Source organism: Amphiprion ocellaris, chromosome 8 (genome assembly GCF_022539595.1).
Source record: "Amphiprion ocellaris isolate individual 3 ecotype Okinawa chromosome 8, ASM2253959v1, whole genome shotgun sequence".
In the NCBI taxonomy this organism is placed as follows: Eukaryota; Metazoa; Chordata; class Actinopteri; family Pomacentridae; genus Amphiprion; species Amphiprion ocellaris.
The window spans coordinates 22637647-22656578 of NC_072773.1; the positions used below are offsets into that span (position 1 = coordinate 22637647).

Here is an 18932-nt window from a genome sequence, read left to right on the forward strand (position 1 = left end):
GACCTCCCTAGTCCTCAGGACCTGAGCTTTCACACAGTCTGAGGGCTGAAATTTTCTAAGTCCCACAGTAGTTCTCTGTTGGATTGAACTTTCACACAGTCCAAGGACTGATATCTTCCAAGTTCCTCAGTAGTTCTCTGTTAGTTTGAACCTTCAGACAGTCTGAGGACTGAAATCCGAAAAGTTCTTGAGTAGTTCTCTGTTAGTTTGAACCTTCAGACAGTCTGAGGACTGAAATCTTAAAAGTTTCTCAGTACTTCTCTGTTAGTTTGAACCTTTCGACAGTCTGAGGACTGAAAACCTAAAGGTTCTTGAGTACTTCTCTGTTAGTTTGAACCTTCAGACAGTCTGAGGACTGAAATCTTAAAAGTTTCTCAGTACTTCTCTGTTAGTTTGAACCTTTCGACAGTCTGAGGACTGAAAACCTAAAAGTTCTTGAGTACTTCTCTGTTAGTTTGAACTTTATGGTTAACAGAAGCCTTAAAACTTGTGACCATGAGTCTTGATTTCACATTTAGACCATCCATCTGAGTTCTTCTCAGACCTTCACCTGTGGGTTTTTTAGAAATCCTTAACAAACTTTGATTCTCTTGACTGAACAGTAAAGTTTGTGGAGATCAGAAGGTAACATTAGTTTGATCGATGCCTTCAACTAATAGTAGACTTTATCTGGAAAGCAGTTTTCTGAAATGAGTTCTTAGTAAATCTGTCCACAATCAAACCAAGAACATAGAAAGAGGAAATGTTTAAAGAAACAATTTGATGTTTTCATTTCAGACTAGAAAACGCTTTAACACCTTTATTTGTTTTTACTCTTTTTGATCGTTTTGTCTCTTCTGTTTAATTTGATCTTCTAAAGTTTAACTGGTGTCTTTTCAAATGTTTTGTCTTTACATTGAGTCTTCTTAAATTTTTAGTTTTGCTCTTTTCTCACCTTTTATTCTTTTCTAATGTCTGATTTGATTTCCAAATGTTTTGTCATTTTAATGTTTAATTGTTTTTTCAAATGTTTTATCGGCTTGTTTGAGTTTTTTTCCCTTCCCAATATTTAATTTTTCGATTAAATCTTTCAGGTTTTTCTTTTTAAATGTTTTACCACCTTTTAATGTTTAATTTTCTTTTTAAATGCTTCATTGTATTTTCTGTTTAATTCCTATTTAAAGTTTTATTGTCTTTAAGATGTAATTTTCTAATTAAACATTACATTTTTTAATTAAATGTTTTGTCTTTTTAAAGGTTTAATAATCTAATTAAATGTTTTGTAATTTTTTTTAAATGTTTAATATTCTTCTTGTTTAATTGTATTTTTTAAATGTTTCATTATCGAAAATATGTTATCTGTAATTTTTAATATTTGTATTTCAAAAATTTTGTTTAATTTCATAATTACATGTATCTTGTTGAATGATCTAATTCAATATTTTGTCTGTTTAATAGAGTTAAACATTAAATACAATTATATTAAACAGAAAATATTGAATTAGATCATTCAACAAGATACAATACATGTAATTATGAAATTAAACAAAATTTTTAAAATACAAATATTAAAAATTACAGATAAAATATTTTCCATAATTAAACAATTAAAAAATACTTTCTAATAATAAAACTTTTTAAAAGTTTTGTTTTAATTATTTTTTCCTTTGATTTAATTGCTTTTTGTTATGTAGTTTATTTCTTTAATCTTTTTCTCTCAAGATTTAACCCCAACCTTAAAAATGAAATAAACCCTTAAATCACAATGAAAATACTTCTGTTGTCACAATCATGAGTTAGTCAGTTATTCAGTTTATCAATTCAACTTTTATTTGTTTAGCACCTTTTACACAGATGACAAAACTAAACAAGCAAAGAGAAAAAAAACTATGCTGAAACTATGATTAAAACTCAAAAACATCAAAAAAAAAAAAAAAAAAAAGATTTAACATGGTAATAAAATATGCAGTGTCCAGGGGATGGAGGGACTTTATTGAAGTCTTCTTGGGCTCACATGGGAAATCATTTAAAATATAAACTTGGTATTCAGTCTAAGGAAACTGCAGAGCGACAGAAGAACCAACAATATCTCCTGTTTTCTCCTTTAATGAGTCGACTCTTCTTGTGCTTTCAGACCAAAGAACTACAGACTCTTCACAACCTGCTCAAACTTGGTACAGGACCTCACCACACGGGTCAAGAAGGTTTCTGTCTCATTTCTACTCTGAAGATCACCTTCTCCTGCTCAAACTGCTGATAAATGTTTCTGCTGCTCTAAAGTCTGGTCTCCAGAACTTCCTAAAAACTCTCAAAGTCTCTTCTGCTGCAGGTTGCTATGTAGAACTGTTCCAGAAAACCTCACTAAACCACATGGAGGGGCCTGAAGATAGTCGTCCAAATGAAACCACACAAAAACCAAACTAGTACAACCCAAACACTAAAGTCTCCTGCAGCCTACCAGAGAACCTCTGAGAACAGAGAATCAGGACAGGAACTCTTACCTTCTGGACAACCAACCTTGGTTCTCAAACAAGAATACAGAATGTGTCTGACCAAAAACCTATAAAGACTCACTACAGCCAAGATAAAGACACAGCTGCACCAAATCCACTAATCACTGCACACATTAGCACCATCTGTGGCTAAAGAACCACACTTACCAAGACAACTATCCAGTACAAAGCCCTAAAACACACCAAGAAACACATTAAAGGCGATTTGACTGCTGGAAGCTGCAAGCCAACGCCTAAAGAACAAGCTAAAGCAACGGAGCCAAACCCGGTTCACTGGTGAAGAGAAGCAGAGGAAATGTTTGAATGCAGCTAAATAAAGCAGGAAGACACTGAGCTGCTCAGGTGTTCCTGATAACACCAAGCAGCCACCTGGACAGCCAATAGGAACACAGCTTACTGGAAGTCCAGAGGGCTGGGTTAGTGAAGGAAATTTAGTTTAAAGTTGAGGCAGAAAATTAACAAAGAAAGTTGAAAACCACCTTCTGATACCTGAAATCTCTGAGTTTTCACACAAAGAACACCTGAACATTTCAAACTGGTTCCATAGTAGAACCATCATTGTAAAAACGTCATAGTATGGTGTGTTGCTCAAAAAACATTACGACCCGGTTGTCTAGGGTCGCCGAGGAGCAACACAAAAACAGGACAAACGCTGGTTTCCAGGGGGTTAGGCAGCTATTTATTTGAAAGAGCAAGTTTACAACAACACAACATGTGAGCAGAAAAATCACAAAGTCTGTCTTTAGTTCAGCTGGAAATATTAGATTTGTCTTTTTTATTGACCAAACTTTTCAGGAAGTAGATGAAGAATAATTAAAGCTCTCATGTAGAAGTCCAACTTATTTTGGATCCTTGTAGAGAGTTTAATCTTAGAGTGTGTACAGCTGTTGAGTTTTTAGAGTCACATGGATTGTTTTGACATTTAATAACCGAGTCCTGAAATAAAATTACAGTTGTGGGTTTCTGTCATTTAGTCTGGACTAAACAAATAACAGCAGCATGAATCTCAAACGTCATTATGAGGAGTCTGGATTGAGGTTTCTCACTTGATAATGATCAAAACATGAAATTTAGGTTGGTTTAAAGGAATATTCCACCTTAAATCTTTGAATGTTGACCTAAAATGTTGGTTTTAGGAAGTATTCCACCTACGAGGTCCTCAAACATCCACCTTAAAGGAACATTCCACCAAAAATCCTTGGACATTGCACCTAAAATGTTGGTTTAACTGAGTATTCCATCCAAAATCCTCAAAGAGACCTGAGGGGCTGGTTAAAAGGAATATTCCACCTAAAACCCCAAATATAGACCCGAAAGGGTGGTTTAGAAAAAATCCTTCAATGTAGACGAAAAAAGTTAGTATGGAGGAATATTCCACCTGAAATGAAGACCTGACAAGTTGGTTTGGAAGAATATACCATCCTAAACATCCTTAAATGTAGACTAAAAGAGGGCTTGGAAGAAAATTCCACCTAAAATCCTCCAATGTAGACCTAAAAGGTGAGTTTAATGGTATATTCCACCTAAAATTCACTACTGTAGACTTTGGAGGTTGGTCTGATGGTATATTCCACCCAACATCCTTTAACATAAACTTAAAAAGTTCGTTCCAAGGAATATTCCACCTAAAATCCTTCAATGTAGACCAAAAAAATATCTTGGTGTAAAGGAGTATTCCACCTTAAATGTAGACCTAAAGGATGGTTTGGAGTAATATTCTACTCTAAAATCTTCCAATGTAGACCTAAAAGGTTGATCTGATGGTATATTCTACCCAACATCCTGGAACATTTACCTAAAAGGTTGGTTTAATGGTATATTCCCAGAAGAACCCTTGAACATTGGGCTTAATGGTATATTCCACCCAAAATAGTTGTACATATACCAAGAAGTCAGTGTAAAGGAAATGTAGACCTAAAAGGATTGTATAAAGGAATATTTAAATGATTATTTTCATTATTTAATAATCTATTATCAGTCAGAACCCTGGCAAACTTATTGTCATCAGTTTTTTAGTGGAAGTCACAAAGGAGCTCCTTGTTTTTACCAGCGTTAGTGAGTCCAAAGCTGCTGTTTCAACACAGACACGTTCACTTACATCCACAAACCTCTCAGCACTCAAACACCCACAGACAGGAGGCCTGCTGGGCCGAGGCTCGGCGGCGTCCTCAGACCCACGAGTCGGGGAGTCTGTGAACTTGTTGGTCCGGTTTGAAGGCCTCCGTGTGGTCCAGGAGAAGTCCATGTAGTCGGTGTTGGCTTTGAACCGCAGCGACTTGCCACCATCAGGTGGACCGGCTCGTCCTCGTAGGGCTCCTCCTGTAGCCTTGAGGGGACCACAGGAACATTCAGTAGCTGTTGGAGTTCTTCCTGTCAGGCTCTTGGTAGAACGGCTCTGAAGTATCTTGTACTTGTCTTATCTGGAACAATCTAACAGCCTAAACTGTTAACAGCGGTGTAAAGAAGCAAACACACAGACATAGATTAGGACTCAAACTAGATTTATTTTAGAAAACAAATCAGCTTAGAAGCATTTGTTCACACATGTGGCTGAATAGGAGGCCGTCCAATCAGATTTGAGGTCTTCACTCTGTAGGTTGTTTGTTTGGTGAGACTCTTGGACCTCCATCAGCTGACGTGGATGTTTGATGGTCTTCCTCTCTAGTGCCAGATGATTCATCCATGAATTCAGCAGCTACAGACTGAAATGAAGCTCATGCTGCCGTTATTGAATTCCTGTTCCAGATCAAATGTTCAGAGCTCACCTTGAATGCAGCCGTCTGCTGTCTGACAGTTTTTCTCATTGCAGTCTTCAATAAAGTCTTTTTCCTCATGTCAGGATGTGGTGAGACTCTTTCTCAGTCTCTGCAGACGTCCCTCATTGTGCATCTCCAGAGAAGAAACAGAAAAACTGATCACTGCTTCAGCATCACAAACGCTCTCCAGCATTGAGAGTGTTTTAGGAATTCATTCATTGTGTTGTGAACTTTGAAGGAGCAGAAACTTTACAGCTGCCAAAGATATGAGCTCCAATTCTGGATGTTTGAGGAAATCAAGTTCATCAAATGAACACTTGATTATTGCTGATAACGCTCATTAAATTACTGAAGAAATCCAACATAAAAACCTGTAAACTCTCAGGCAGCTTTTGTTAAAGTTTGTCTATAATTCTATCATCATGTTCTGGAACCAGGACTCTACAGAAGTTCCTTCAAACAGATACTTGTGTGTTTCTATTTAAGGCCTCAGGTTTGAACGTACAGCAGAGGATTAGAAAGGAGTGATTTTAATATTTAAATCAGTCCAGTAAATGTTTGGTGTGAAAATTATTAAAATTTTGATTTAGATAGATTTGTGTCAAATAATATTGTAGAGTCTCACTTAAATATATCCAAATGAGTTCAGTGTATTTACATTTTATAGAATATTTGATTTCTTAATCTCAATACTGTAGGGTCTGACCCTAAATATTATAATAATGATGTCAATTTAAATAATATTTTAGTGCAGAGTCATAAACTTTAATCAGCTAAACTTACATAATAAATATCACTGTACAATCTTAACCTGAACATTCATATTATTGAGGTAAATTTACAGAAATCATGATATTCTAGAGTCTTAACTAGAATATTTCTAACATTAATCTTTTTGTATTGTGCTGATAAACAACAATAACCCGACTTTCAGATAATATTTGTTGTCTGTGATTGTGAGACTAAATTCCTCCACATTCTGGAACTGGACTGAATTTCCCAAAATGGAAACATGGACTGAATTTAACACTCATGTATCCATGGCAACGCTAACGTTTCTGCTTCTTACCAAAGTTCACAACACAAGTAAAGATTTTACTGTAAAACTTCAGGGATGACTGCTAACCATAAGTATTCTGCTCAATACTTCATGATCAATATCAGGACAGATGTTACAACTCCAGCTGTTGCATTAGACTGTAGTTATTCACAGAGACATTAAAACATCACATTCCTCATAAAAACTAGAAGGGACTTTGATTAAATAAAGTGTTGGTGAATAAACAGTGTAAAAAGTGCAAAGCAGCTCCATTAAATCAGGAGATGTGAGACTTCCACAGCATGGATCACCATCTGCTGTGTTGATTCATAGCTGAATGTCAGAATGAACTGAGATAGAAAAGCTGCTCTGAGCTGCAACATTACGGTCTGACAATCCAACACCATCACAGTTTTCATCTGGTTGTTTTGCTTCAACGTGCTGTGAAGTTCAGTTTTTAACTGAATCAATACAGAGATTCTATTTCCAACCAAGACTGGAATAAAAATTAGAATGTTATGAGGTTATTAATGCAACTAAATCCTTTCAGATGGAAGGATTTACTTCTAAGTTCTAATTCAAGTTTCAGTTGGAGCACATTGCATTCACAAAGAAAAACAGTGATACCTTCATAGCAACATTTAATAAACCTAAAGCTTCCCTGTTGGCTCATTGGTGGAGTTTGTTACTGAGCATCTGAACCTTAAATCCAGTGAGACGACCATCTTCAGTCGAGGCCAGTCAGAGAACTTCAAGACCTTCCATCTGCTGGACCAGATGTGGCATCATCTCCCTCTGAACATCTGGATGACAGGAGAAAAGACAGAAATCAAACACAGATCACAGAAATACAATTTATTCACTTTCATTATTTTATAAAAGTAGCATGAACTTTATTAAAACTTGACATCAGTAATGGAAGTAAATGTTTTTATCTCGTGTTGAAGCTAAATTTAAAGTCAATTTTAATGACAGTTTATCCTGAGAGGAGTGAGAATGGAGCTTTTCTTTCCTTTTTAGAATATTCCCTCAAAATATTCTGTTTATTATTGGCTTTAGAAGCATTTTTCTTTACTTATTTATTTTTAGATACCTCAGACTGATACACTTTACTGGTTTGCAGATAATTTCATGTACAATGACAATAAAGATCTTCTATTATAACATATTTTGCTAAAACAAGAACTGCAAACCTTCTCAACCATCTCTCAGGCTGCAAAATTCCAACTGCGACCAAGAATTATCTGATGTAGTTATTATTATAATCTTTACTGAACCAGCCCTGGAATTAATAAAAATCTGTATATGGATATGATTTTCTCTGATGGGACCACTATGGAAGCTGTAGTAATTATTAACTATCCTTTGAAGGGAAAGATTAGGTCTCCTTCAGGTGGATAAAAAAATGCTCTCCCTTAAAAAAAATTAAAAACTGCATACAATAAAGTAAATCTCTTCTGCACTGCACACATACTACACTTTTGTATAACTCTGGATGTCAGAGTAAAGGCAGACAGATCCACTGATCAGCCACAACATTCTGACCACTGACAGCTGAAGAGAACAACATTCATCATCTTGTTCTAATGCAACGTTCTGCTGGGAAACCTTGACGTTCATGTGGATGTTTGACATGTACCACCACCTAAACACTGCAGGACAAACAACCCCCTAGTCTCCATGGCAACAGCAGTCCTTGATGCCAGCTGCCACCCTCAGCAGGACAAACTAAAACTGCTACTACAGGAGTGGTCCGAGGAACATGACAGAGCTAAGCTGTTCACCTGGGTTCCACACTCCCCACATCCAGATCTGATTGAACATCTGTGGGATGGTCCAGGATCAGCCTGGTCTAGGTAGGACCCACCCTGCAACCCACAGAATCCACAGGACATCCCCAGAGGTTCTGATGAACCACTGGGTCAGAGGAGTTTTAGCAGCATAAAAGGACCAACACAGTATTAGTCAGGTGGTCAGAATGTTATACTGTTATATTGTCATGCTGATTATATGATCAGTAAATGTTACCATCAATTATAACTTTGAGCACCCCTTGTAATTGTAGAGGCCGAAGATAACTTTTATTAATCTCGTGACGTCTGAATAAATTTGGTATTGAAATATTTATGCAAGTTTTTCTTTTCCTGATGTGTGTAAACATTATTTTGGCTGACTCTGTATAATGGGTTTCTGACAGGTCACCAGGCAACATCTTTTTATAATAATGACAAACATACCTGCATTCTACAGGAGTGATTTTCCTCATGTGCAGGTAAAGATGTGTGAGGAGCTTAGAGATGACAGGAGCAGGAGTCATCCTCACTAATTCAGCTTCCACCTAGAAACAGAAAGACCACAAACAAACACACTGATATACTCTCAAACGTTCAACCTCACAGCCTCAAAATATTTGTTTAGGAAGTGTTGTGTTTCTAAATTCTGCTGAAAGCATTGACAGACATTCTTTTACAAGGTTGTGTAAAAAGCAGCCTGTCCTCTGAGCAACTGAGAAATTTTCCTGAACAAAGTTTCTACGTGTAAATCAGCTCAACAAAAAATAAAGCCTCAGTCAGAGATAACAGGTATCGCAAATTATAAAGAACTTTCTTTGTTAACTCAGACTTTCTGCTTCAACCTCATATAAAAAGGGGAGTTTAACTCATCAGGTGACTGAAAATGAACGGCTTGTGCAGTTCTAGATCCAAAAGTAGGATGTTTCAACTCATGTTTTACTACAAATACATGCAATAATGAATAAATACAATGGCTGGTTGTTAGTTTATTCACTATTAGTGTCATTTTATATACTGGATTGAACTTGAGCAGTGGAAGAGAGAAGGAATTTAATGAAATTATGGAGATTCAGAGAGGTAATGTTGCGCAATGTTAAGTTAAGCGCGGTTTAATTCAAACCAGCTGAATGTTAAACTTCAGTGCAGCTCAACGGGTTTCAGTTAACCTTAAAGTACAATAACTTTTTTAAAAGCTAAAATACACAGCAGAGAAACACAGGTTGAGAAGGTCATTCTAATAATGAGGACAGGTGCGGCAGCAACTAACACAGGTGTTCAGAGGTAAGTTAGCCACTTAGCCGCTTAGCTAGCTAACTTAGCCGCTTAGCTAGCTAACGCGTCCGGACCAACTGCTCAAACACGACAAAACACAACTCTTCACAAGTCGCTGACTTAACGTACAACAAAACAACGCTACTGGTTAGAAGTATTTATCTTCTTACCGTGTTTTACTCCAAAAACAAGATCAACAGCAGCCAGAGCTACTACCAGGTGTGCCGACCATCTATGGTCTGATAATCGCTGCTCTCTGGCTCCGCCCTCTGAGAATCTTGTTGTGGTTTGGCTCCACACTTGCTGATGACCACTTCCGGTCTCAGAAAATGAAAAAACGGACCTTTTTTCGTTTCTGTCTCTTACTGATTTTACTTTCTTGTTATTCTAAATATAAAACGAAAATCAAAGCATTTAAAAAAATCGTATATCCCTTTTTGATCATGAAAAGGAAAAACGCCTCCTATTTAAATTTAAATTTTTGTATTTTAAAACGAAAATCAAGTAACCACTCGTTTTTTGTTTTTCAATACCCGTTTCAGAACGGAAAATCCAATCACCAGATCCGTACACACACCTTTGACACACTTCCACACATTAGTTGAGGAGCCGCGAAAACCTGGTCGCGCCAAACTATTTTACATCTGGCGAGAAGCTCTCCAGCAAACTACAGCGTCGGATGAAGAGTCCAGCCACTGGTCTGGCCCGGATTCTGCCACCAGCGCGGATGAAGCCGATCTTATCGAAGGAATTGATCATTCCAGTGACATGTAAGTCTGTATTCATGAGAAATTGTTTGTTTTGAGTTGGAGAAAAGTAAAGAAAGTATAATATACATGTAACGCCGCCGAAAGCATTCCGCGCAAAATACGCATCATTTTTACAAGTCATGTGCTGCGCACAGCTAACGTACCACGTAACTTTTTCTGTGTGCAGCATTTACAATGTTGGGAAGGAGGAGGAGGAGGAGGAGGAAGAGGAGAGAATGGAGGTCTCCTGCTGTCCTGGTACCCCAGCGAGAGGTAGAGGGACAGACCGGCCTCCAGCCAGGAGACGCTGCAGCAGCCGCTCCACCAGCGAGCGCTCCGGGCCAGAGGCGCTCCCTACAGCTGGCTGGAAAACTGAGAAGGAACCTGACAGCTTACCTTCTCTGCCACATTTCCTGCCGAAAAGGAGGCCAGGTGTCCAGCCACCTCTGTCAGAATATGTGGACAGCCCTTCTCCATCAGACCTGTCCAAGTACTTGGACCAGGAGACCATCAAAATACTGTTTCTGATTCAACTCAGTAAAAACGAGTTTCTTTTATTTTCAAATGCACTTTTTATGGTCTGACCATGGTTTTGTACATGAAATATGTGTGTTCATAAGTATCTGGCACACTTAGAAATTTGACTGCACTATTGTAAATAATTTGTTTTGATGTTGATGTCGCTGCAAATTTTGCAGTTTTGTTTATTTTCGTTTTTTTTTTTACAGGTTACAAAATTGACCATATCTCAAAAAGCAAATTATGTACAGACTCCAAATAAATTTCCTTCGGTTCCAAAGGATATTATGCAACTTTTTTACATTTACAAATTTGAGGGATACAGCTATGCAATTTCTGTATTTTGAAATATATGTGAAAAAACAAAAACGATTTTCATTTTTTAAGGTTTATTGCACTTTTAAGCAATTTTTTGTAGTAGTTAAGACATAAGTCAATACATATTAAATTTGGGATATCAGGGTTATTTTGATGTAAAGCAAATAAAAATACTCCAAAAAATGGCACTACAGCATGTAAAAGTGTAAAAATATGTCCTGGCGGACTTGCTCAATCGTGGGTCTTAAAGGGTTAAAAACAAAAGATATGAGGGTCACATAAACTTTTTATAACAACAACACAATACTGTTGACCTGTGTGGTGATGCTCAGATTACGCAGTTTGTTTGTTCCTGTAAAATGGCCTCACAATGACTCAACCCAAATAAGTTATTAGAATAGTGGTACTTCATCTCCACTAAATGTGATGCATATTGCTGATCAACTATACTATAAAATCCATTAAGACATGAAATGATTCACTATCCCATCACAATGTCAGCTGTCAAGGGGTCCGATGTATTAGGCAACAAATGAACATTTCCTGAAGTTGATGTGATGGTCGCAGGAAAAATGTGCAACTTTAAGGATGTAAATGACTCTGACAAACTGTGATGGCCTCGTGATTGGGTCAAAGCGTCTTCAAAACAGCAGGTGTTGTGGGTTTTTCCAAGTATAAAGTGGTTAGGACCTACCAAAAGTGGCTCAAAGAAGGACAACCAGTGAAATGGTATTAGGGTCATGAGTGGTCGAGGCTCACCGCTGTGCATAATCTGATCCTGAGAAGAGCGACTGCACAAAATGCTGAAAACATTAATACTGGTTATGAGAGAAAAGTTTCGGAAAACACAATGCATCACAGCTTGTTGGCTGAGTAGTAAATGTTCAGAAACAGGCATTGAGTTCAAAGTGTTGACTTGTCCTCCACATTCCCTGGATTTCAGTCTGATCAAACATTTGTGGGATGTGCTGGAAAAACAAGTCTGATCCAAGGAGGTCACAGTGTGCAACTTCCAGGATTTAAATGATCTCCTGCTAATGTGGTGATGCTTGATACTCGAGGACAGAGGTCTGTGGAGTCAGTGATTTTGTGTGCAAATGTTTTCATGGCATGAAGGAGACAATCTTGTGGGTGATCGGCGCAGAAACAGACTCACTCATGTAGCAGCCTTTATGATTTCAGCAGCAAACACCGTAAAATCAAGTACTATGACAGGAAGAAAACATTTTGTCAACCTGTGTGTGTGTTCTGCAGCAGTGCTGTTGCACTTTAAAGTGTTTGTGTTATTTTTCTCCATCGTCTGTATAAGTGTGCGTCTGTACACAAGCTAATCATCTCTGTGTCGACATGCCTCCTCTCACCTCCTCACATCAATCTCTGTTTCATCTCCCAGGCCCTCTCACTCATCCAGTCCTTAGTTCTGCTAACAGATGAGCGCTCCGCCCCGAGCACCAAGCAGAGTCTGGCTAACTTGTTCCGATTCCTCTCCAGGTAGTTCTGGGTGTCTCTCTGCAGCAGGTCCAGGGCTCCCGGTCGGTTCTCATCCAGGGACACCTGAGCGCTCAGCATGGGGTTGAAGCGGAAGTAGACGTTTGGGGCCAGCAGGTCGTCCAACAGGGTGTGGACCCCTTCGGTGTCGGTGGCACTGCAGATCAGATTGCTGATTTTGGCCCTCAAACTCGTGGAGGTAGCAGGTCCCCTCTTAACGTTGTCATAGCGACCGGTGCCAAGCGATAGCACGCATTGGAAGTGCTGGTTGGGCCACAGCAAACGGCTCTCATGGACAGCCAAGGCACAGGGATTGTTCAGGAGAATTCCTCCGTCCTACAGAGACACGGGACAGGATAAGCATTTCGGCTGATCCTCACCCACACATGGACCACATGTGAGAGCCAAAACAAAAAGCCCTTTTATCCTCCTTCATTCATTTTGGGTTTTTTTTTGTATACAGATAATAAAATTCCACAGCTTTATTTCTAACTATATTATCAAAAACCCTATGTCATGATTTCATGTGAAGGTTACACAGTGAGGAAAAAACTCTTGCATTCTGTCTCGCTTATTGCTGTAAATGTTCACTGGTTTCAGTTGAATTCAGTCTTACTTCTATTGGGACGAATCATACCATGTCATCTCAGGGCACTAAACATGGCCAAGACCTTACTATACAAAACCTTATAAACCCAACAACTGTCCCCAGAGAAAACGCTTACTTTGCACTATTTTGGTCAGTTAGTCCTTTGTAAGGTTGGACAGAACCACATGCTATAAATAACAAATATTCCAGCAGTAAGCAAGACAGTTTGCAGGAGTGTTTTTCCAGCTGTTTTCAAGTCGTACTTTCCTCCAACGCACCTGCTGCTGGTGTAATTTGCTGCCTGCAGGTGGACAGAAAAGTGGGATGATTGTGTACTTTTACTTACTGCTGAAGGTGGGAGATTTATTGTATTTCAGTTGAATCAAAAATAGGCTTTTGTGGGCACCATAAGGAGAGTTTGGCCACATGCAGAGGACAACAACTCTGTAATAGTTGATTAATTGCTGCCTGTGAGAAATGTAATTAAACTCTTTGAGAGCAGTTACAGTGAACCAAGGCAGCAACAGTGAGCTGTAAATCAAAATAAAGCTCAGTGGAGCTGGTCAAAGCTGCAGATTCAGGTGATACTAGTGCTGGCTCTGTTCAAATTGTGATTTGATATATTGCTATTCTCAAAAATATTGATTATGCTTGCTTTAAATTACAAAACCTTAAAATGAGTCTGTAATGACTGTGGTTCACAACCTGGTGAATGTCACTTTGCAAAGTGAACTCCTGGAAGTATCCTGGTGCAGCAGATGATGCCCGAACCGCCTGCCACATCTGGCAGCCTGAAGCTCCTGCATAGCGACTCAGGCAACCTGGTTTATGGTTATAGTTGCGGAAGACGAAAGCCTTCGGACTGGTACCCCAATTTACCACTGCGCTGACTGCTGAAACCTGAAGAGATCACAAAAGCCTTTGTTACAGCTGTGCAAACTCCAATTTTTGTGCTTATAACAAACAAAAAAAAACCCATTGCTGCTAATTGCAATCTGACCACAGTGGGGTGCTCTACTGCAGCTGCTGAGGCCTCATTATTCCAGCTGCACTGGACTATCAGTGTTGTGAGCCTAACATGCAATGATCTTACCTTGGGACTTAACTCATCTCTGGCTGTTTTAATAAGCAGCCTACCACCCAGCTTCTCTCTAAATAAGATAAAAACAGAAAATATATTCAGAGCAGACTATATTACTGTCTCGATAACATATTAGAAATGCAGCCCTTTCACTGAAGCACGTGTAGAGTGATATAATGCATTCTGTGCATACTGTAGTATTGCCTCCCAGGTCTCAGTGTTATAGTACGAGTGACTCCAACCCATCTTCACAGTGCCAACCAGCGGGTTTTGCCGGAACACTTCTGATCCAAATCGACGATACATGTCAGCACACTCCTCCAGAGAGAAACGGGCCAGACCCAACATGAAGGCCAGAATGGCACCTTCAGTAAACAAATGCAGAGACAGAAAAATGAGACAAAAATATACTCAGATTAAGAAACATCTAGATGCAAGTCAGTGTGATTTTTGTCACCTGTGCTCACTCCACAGATGTAGTCAAACAGCTGGTGGATCTTTTTGCCTGTTTCTTCTTCCAGCAGCTTTAAAAACTGCAGAGGCACCACACCTCTGGAAAAGAAATAAACACAGATAGAACAAAAAATAAAATATCAACATCCTGATGGTTTGGGACATTCACTTATCTTGTGTTGCACTTAATTTAACCGAAGTAGTTGTGTACAGAACCACAAGAAAGAGGGCATCTTAAATGAAATTCTAAGCTGAGGTGAAGAGATTGATTCACTGATTTATCAACCGAATTAAAAGACTAAGCATCGAGTCTGATAATCAGTGGATCCTTTGAGTCATTCTGCGAGAAAAAATATCAAAGATTTGCTCTTTTCATCTTTTCAAACATGAGGATTTGTTATTTTTATGTGTTAAGATGATAATAAACTATATTTTTGGGGGGTTTTGCACCATTTATCAGAAAAAAACAGACCACCTAATGATGTTTCTCAGATGTGTCGCTACCTTCTTAAGGTTTGGAATGCATTTTCTTAAATTTACCTTGTGCCGCCACCATCTATTGAGAGCACTCTAATGCCACGACCTTTGACTGGATCCACATATCCAATCAGAGCCAAGCTTTCTCTTACAGCAGCCTGAAGTTCCTGGTGGTGTCTGTAGGTTCGCCGCTGTCTCAACAGCGTGACTGCAGTTTTCTCCTGGAAACAGAAACATTTTTGGCAAGTTAAAGAGGTTAAATCAGTTTGTGAAACATTTTAAATGTGACTGTTTCCTTTCCAACAAACCTGCCAGATCAGAGCTTTACATGAGGGGTAGCGGATCAGGTGTTCATTAAGTGCCTCAATGCAGGTAACAAAAGCTTGTGGAGATGAAGCCAGTCCCAAACTGCCCAGCAACCCAAGAGTCATTTCCTCTGCCTTCCTGTGACTCAAGACCAGCTGACAGCATACAACCACAAATCATTTACTCTTATAACAATCTCATTTAATTTTAACACAACCAGCAAGTTTTTAAAATCTTGTAGTTGAAGTTTCATTAATGTGAGCAGCACCAGACCAGCTAGAAGAAGGTATATGAGATCCACCAAGTAGCTTTCAAAAATAACTCTATAATATAAATAATTCCCATACTATTGATTAATAGGAAGCCAATGAACATGTAACCTCAGCTCACCTTTTTATTTATCATTGCCTGTGGTGGCGTCATGGCAGTTTTGGGCTTGTTAGTCTGGGACATGGTGCCTGCTTTTAGATAAGAACCCAGCAGGTCTGGAATGGCACTCGTCGGGTGGAGAAGGCAGTCCATGAAAGATACAGTTTTTGTCCTCTCAAGGGTTTTCAGGGATCCAGGGTTCATCTTTGTCATGTGATTTCCATCAGTGTCCTCATCCAGTTCGCTTTGACTCTTGAAATACTGATTGATGTGACTGGATGTCTGAAAATAGCTTTCACCGAAGTCAGTTGCATTAAAGCTGCGGTGGAAAAGGCCTCCAGATTCAGGGTTAATCGGTGCTTGCTTCGGTTGTGACTTGTGAGTTTGTAATGCAGATTGTGTTGAAATGTATTTTTTGCAAGCATTATTCTTTTCTACAGGCAGCTGTTCTCTTTTATTCTGAGCTTCATCTGTAACTTTGGCACCAAAGTATCTATTGATGTGTCTTGCAAAGTAAAGGTATCCTTCCTCCCAGCTGCTGGAGAGATTGTTGTGTTCCACTGCTGCCTTTTCACTACTGGATGTCACTTGAGGCAGGTCGTCATCTTTAGCATTTGTAATGTACGTGTTTTGCAGTTTTCTCCTCTTCTGCCTCCTGTTGGTCCCTCTGGTAGAAGACACGGCTTCCAGATCCTCCTGGCCTCTAACTTTTGCAAAACCTCGAGAGAACACTGAGTTAATGTGATGAGCAACGTAGCTGTAGCTCTCACCAAATCTTGTTGCTAAAGAGCTGGTATGAAATAGTTGCAGCGCAGATAATTCCTTTGTTGAAGAACTTGTTTCTGAGCTCTCTTGTTTGCTTTGCGCTGTGTCTTTGCTCTCAGAAACATTTTGCTCTGTGGTTGCCCGTTGACTCTGTCTGCGCCTCTGCTGCCTGCCAAGATACTCTGGAGTTGTGACAACAAGAGTGACATTTTCAGCAAGCGCTACAGCATTCTTTCTCTTGAAATAAATGTTAATGTGTCTGGACAACTGGTTAAATGATTGACCGAGACGTCCTCCCAGTGAACTCAGATGAAAATTGCTCTGAGCCTCCTCATAAATACCAACTGGAGCGTCGGCTTTGAATGCATCCCTGTCAGAAGACGAACAAAAACGCACAATCTGGAGATGCCTTGCTTCTTTGGTATAGTCTCGGAGGAAGCAGTGAGAGGTAGAGCATGCATCACTGTGCTTTACATTGTTAAAAGCAGCCTGTCTTGCAGATCTAGAAGGTTGAGAGGGTGGCAGCTGTGAATATTTGTCCAGACTGAGCAGTGCTTTGGCCATACGCTGGTCCTTTCTGATAGGGCTCATTGTGTACCTAATTTTGCGGCACATTTTCAAAGTCCTGTTCACAGAGCTTGAACACAGGTTGGTGCCGAGGTAGCGACCCATGTTGATGTAGTGAGCAGCGATCAACTGAAGTCCAAACGTCACTTGGCTTGCGTTGAGTTAGGCCATAACAGTGTATTCAACAGGAATCTGGGAAAAACCACACACACACACACACACAAAAAAAACACAGTCAAAAAGAAACTAAATTTGAATCCTAAATGCTTACAACATTTCCATGTTGATGTTCAGAAGATATTATATTTACCCTGTTAAAATCTAATCTGGGAATGTTAGCATGCTAACTTTTGCTAATTAGCACTAAACAAGTGCAGCTTAGGGTGATGATAGATGTGATTTTTCAGTTATTTTTTTCATAATCTTGACAAAATACAGTTTGAAATTCTGAAATGATGGTGACAGATTTAAGATTAAGGGATCAGCATCATTATATTTTATCCTCTCTTTCGCAACGGTTGTGGATACATTTGTATAAAAATGTAAACAATGGTGACACTACAGGAAAATAGGAGGATACATCATTTGAAGAGCACAGCTGCAAATGTCTATTGGTTAAAAACACACAAGTTATATCAAGTTAAATCTATTAATTTGTACAAAAGTCATTGATTTCTACAAATAAATCACCTTGAATCTTAATAGGTGTAAACCTAGGATAAAAACTGCACTGAGCATGTCTGTTCAGAGCACAGGCAGGTTGTCACTGCTATAAATGAAGTGCTGCATGCTTCCACAGTGAGCTGATCTGTGTACAAACACAATAACCTTCCACTGTACTTCCCAGTACTGCGTCCCTTCAGGAATGTAACATGAAACCTCAGAGGTAACACACAAGTCTACAAGGCCAGTAAATAACGCTCTATGTCTATCAATATGTCTGCAGTATGACAACAAACACAGCTGTACCCTAAGTTGACCTCATATCCTTAACATATGAGTGTATTATTAAGTTATGCTAAAAAAAATAAAAAGGTGCACTAACAGACATGTTTTCTGGTAGCTTCACAAAGAGGAAGGCAGACAGTTTGGGTATTCAACAGTCAAACATCAACTACAGTTGTTTTCCACTACGCAGGGCAAGGTCATGAGCCAAAGTAGCTCACAGGTCCTCTAACCTTGACAGAAAATGTGTTCAAAACATACACTGAACATTTACCTGAGACACAGGTAACACCCGGTTCTTTTGTCTTCACAGTTCCTCTTGCTGCAAAATTTCTGCTCTCTGAGATCCAGGAACTTTTGACAACTGTCAGATGCACTATTTCTACTGTGTTTTGATACTTAATTCAATCCTTGCTACACGCAGGGCTTTAATCTTATTGGCTGAGCTGGGCTGTGGGGGGTTGGCCGGCTTGGCCAATGTTCAATAAGACCACACAGGCTTAAAGTCATGTGCTGTCGCTGCCGACGAGCACAAGTCTAAAATTAGAGGGGGGTGACAACTCGAGGGTCTTGGTGATACGTCAGAGCACATCACGCACACTATTGCACACCTTTCTCCAAACAGACAGCAGTGTAAGGAATCACAAGTAGTTTTATTCTTTAGTCGCGCACATAAGACACCAGGAATGTAATTACAGTGTATCTATATCTATAGGAAAGCCAGCTTCAACAAAAAATATTTAAATGTAACTATTTAAACTTTAATATATCCTGTAATGATACTATATTGACAATGAAAATGAAGTGAAGACTGGACAAAGGGGGTTTGTTTTACAATCCGATCCATACCATAAATTACTTTATAGTTAAAGCTGTATTTTTCCATGAATACAGAATTTAAAGAATAAATTATACTATAAAAAATGCATTTTTACTCCAACATTGTTACCCATT

General features: G+C 39.0%; 1 protein-coding gene and 1 long non-coding RNA gene across 2 annotated transcripts; both read right to left on the bottom strand.

Annotated features, from left to right (window-relative positions):
* Positions 1 to 4976: 4976 nt before the first annotated feature.
* Positions 4977 to 9631, bottom strand: LOC129349534 (uncharacterized). Its single transcript, XR_008602578.1, has 3 exons — positions 9523 to 9631; positions 8525 to 8625; positions 4977 to 7090 (listed from the first exon to the last, which is right to left on the bottom strand). It is a non-coding gene; the product is annotated as an uncharacterized LOC129349534 (long non-coding RNA).
* Positions 9632 to 12094: 2463 nt separating this feature from the next.
* LOC111572110 (calcium-independent phospholipase A2-gamma-like) lies at positions 12095 to 18588 on the bottom strand. The gene is made up of 9 exons (XM_023275639.3): positions 18253 to 18588; positions 15723 to 17225; positions 15335 to 15487; positions 15090 to 15247; positions 14554 to 14648; positions 14290 to 14461; positions 14109 to 14166; positions 13721 to 13915; positions 12095 to 12762 (listed from the first exon to the last, which is right to left on the bottom strand). Exons 2-9 carry the CDS (start codon positions 17136 to 17138, stop codon positions 12304 to 12306), a joined length of 2706 nt encoding a protein of 901 aa, XP_023131407.2. The 5' UTR covers positions 17139 to 17225; positions 18253 to 18588; the 3' UTR covers positions 12095 to 12303.
* Positions 18589 to 18932: the final 344 nt, after the last annotated feature.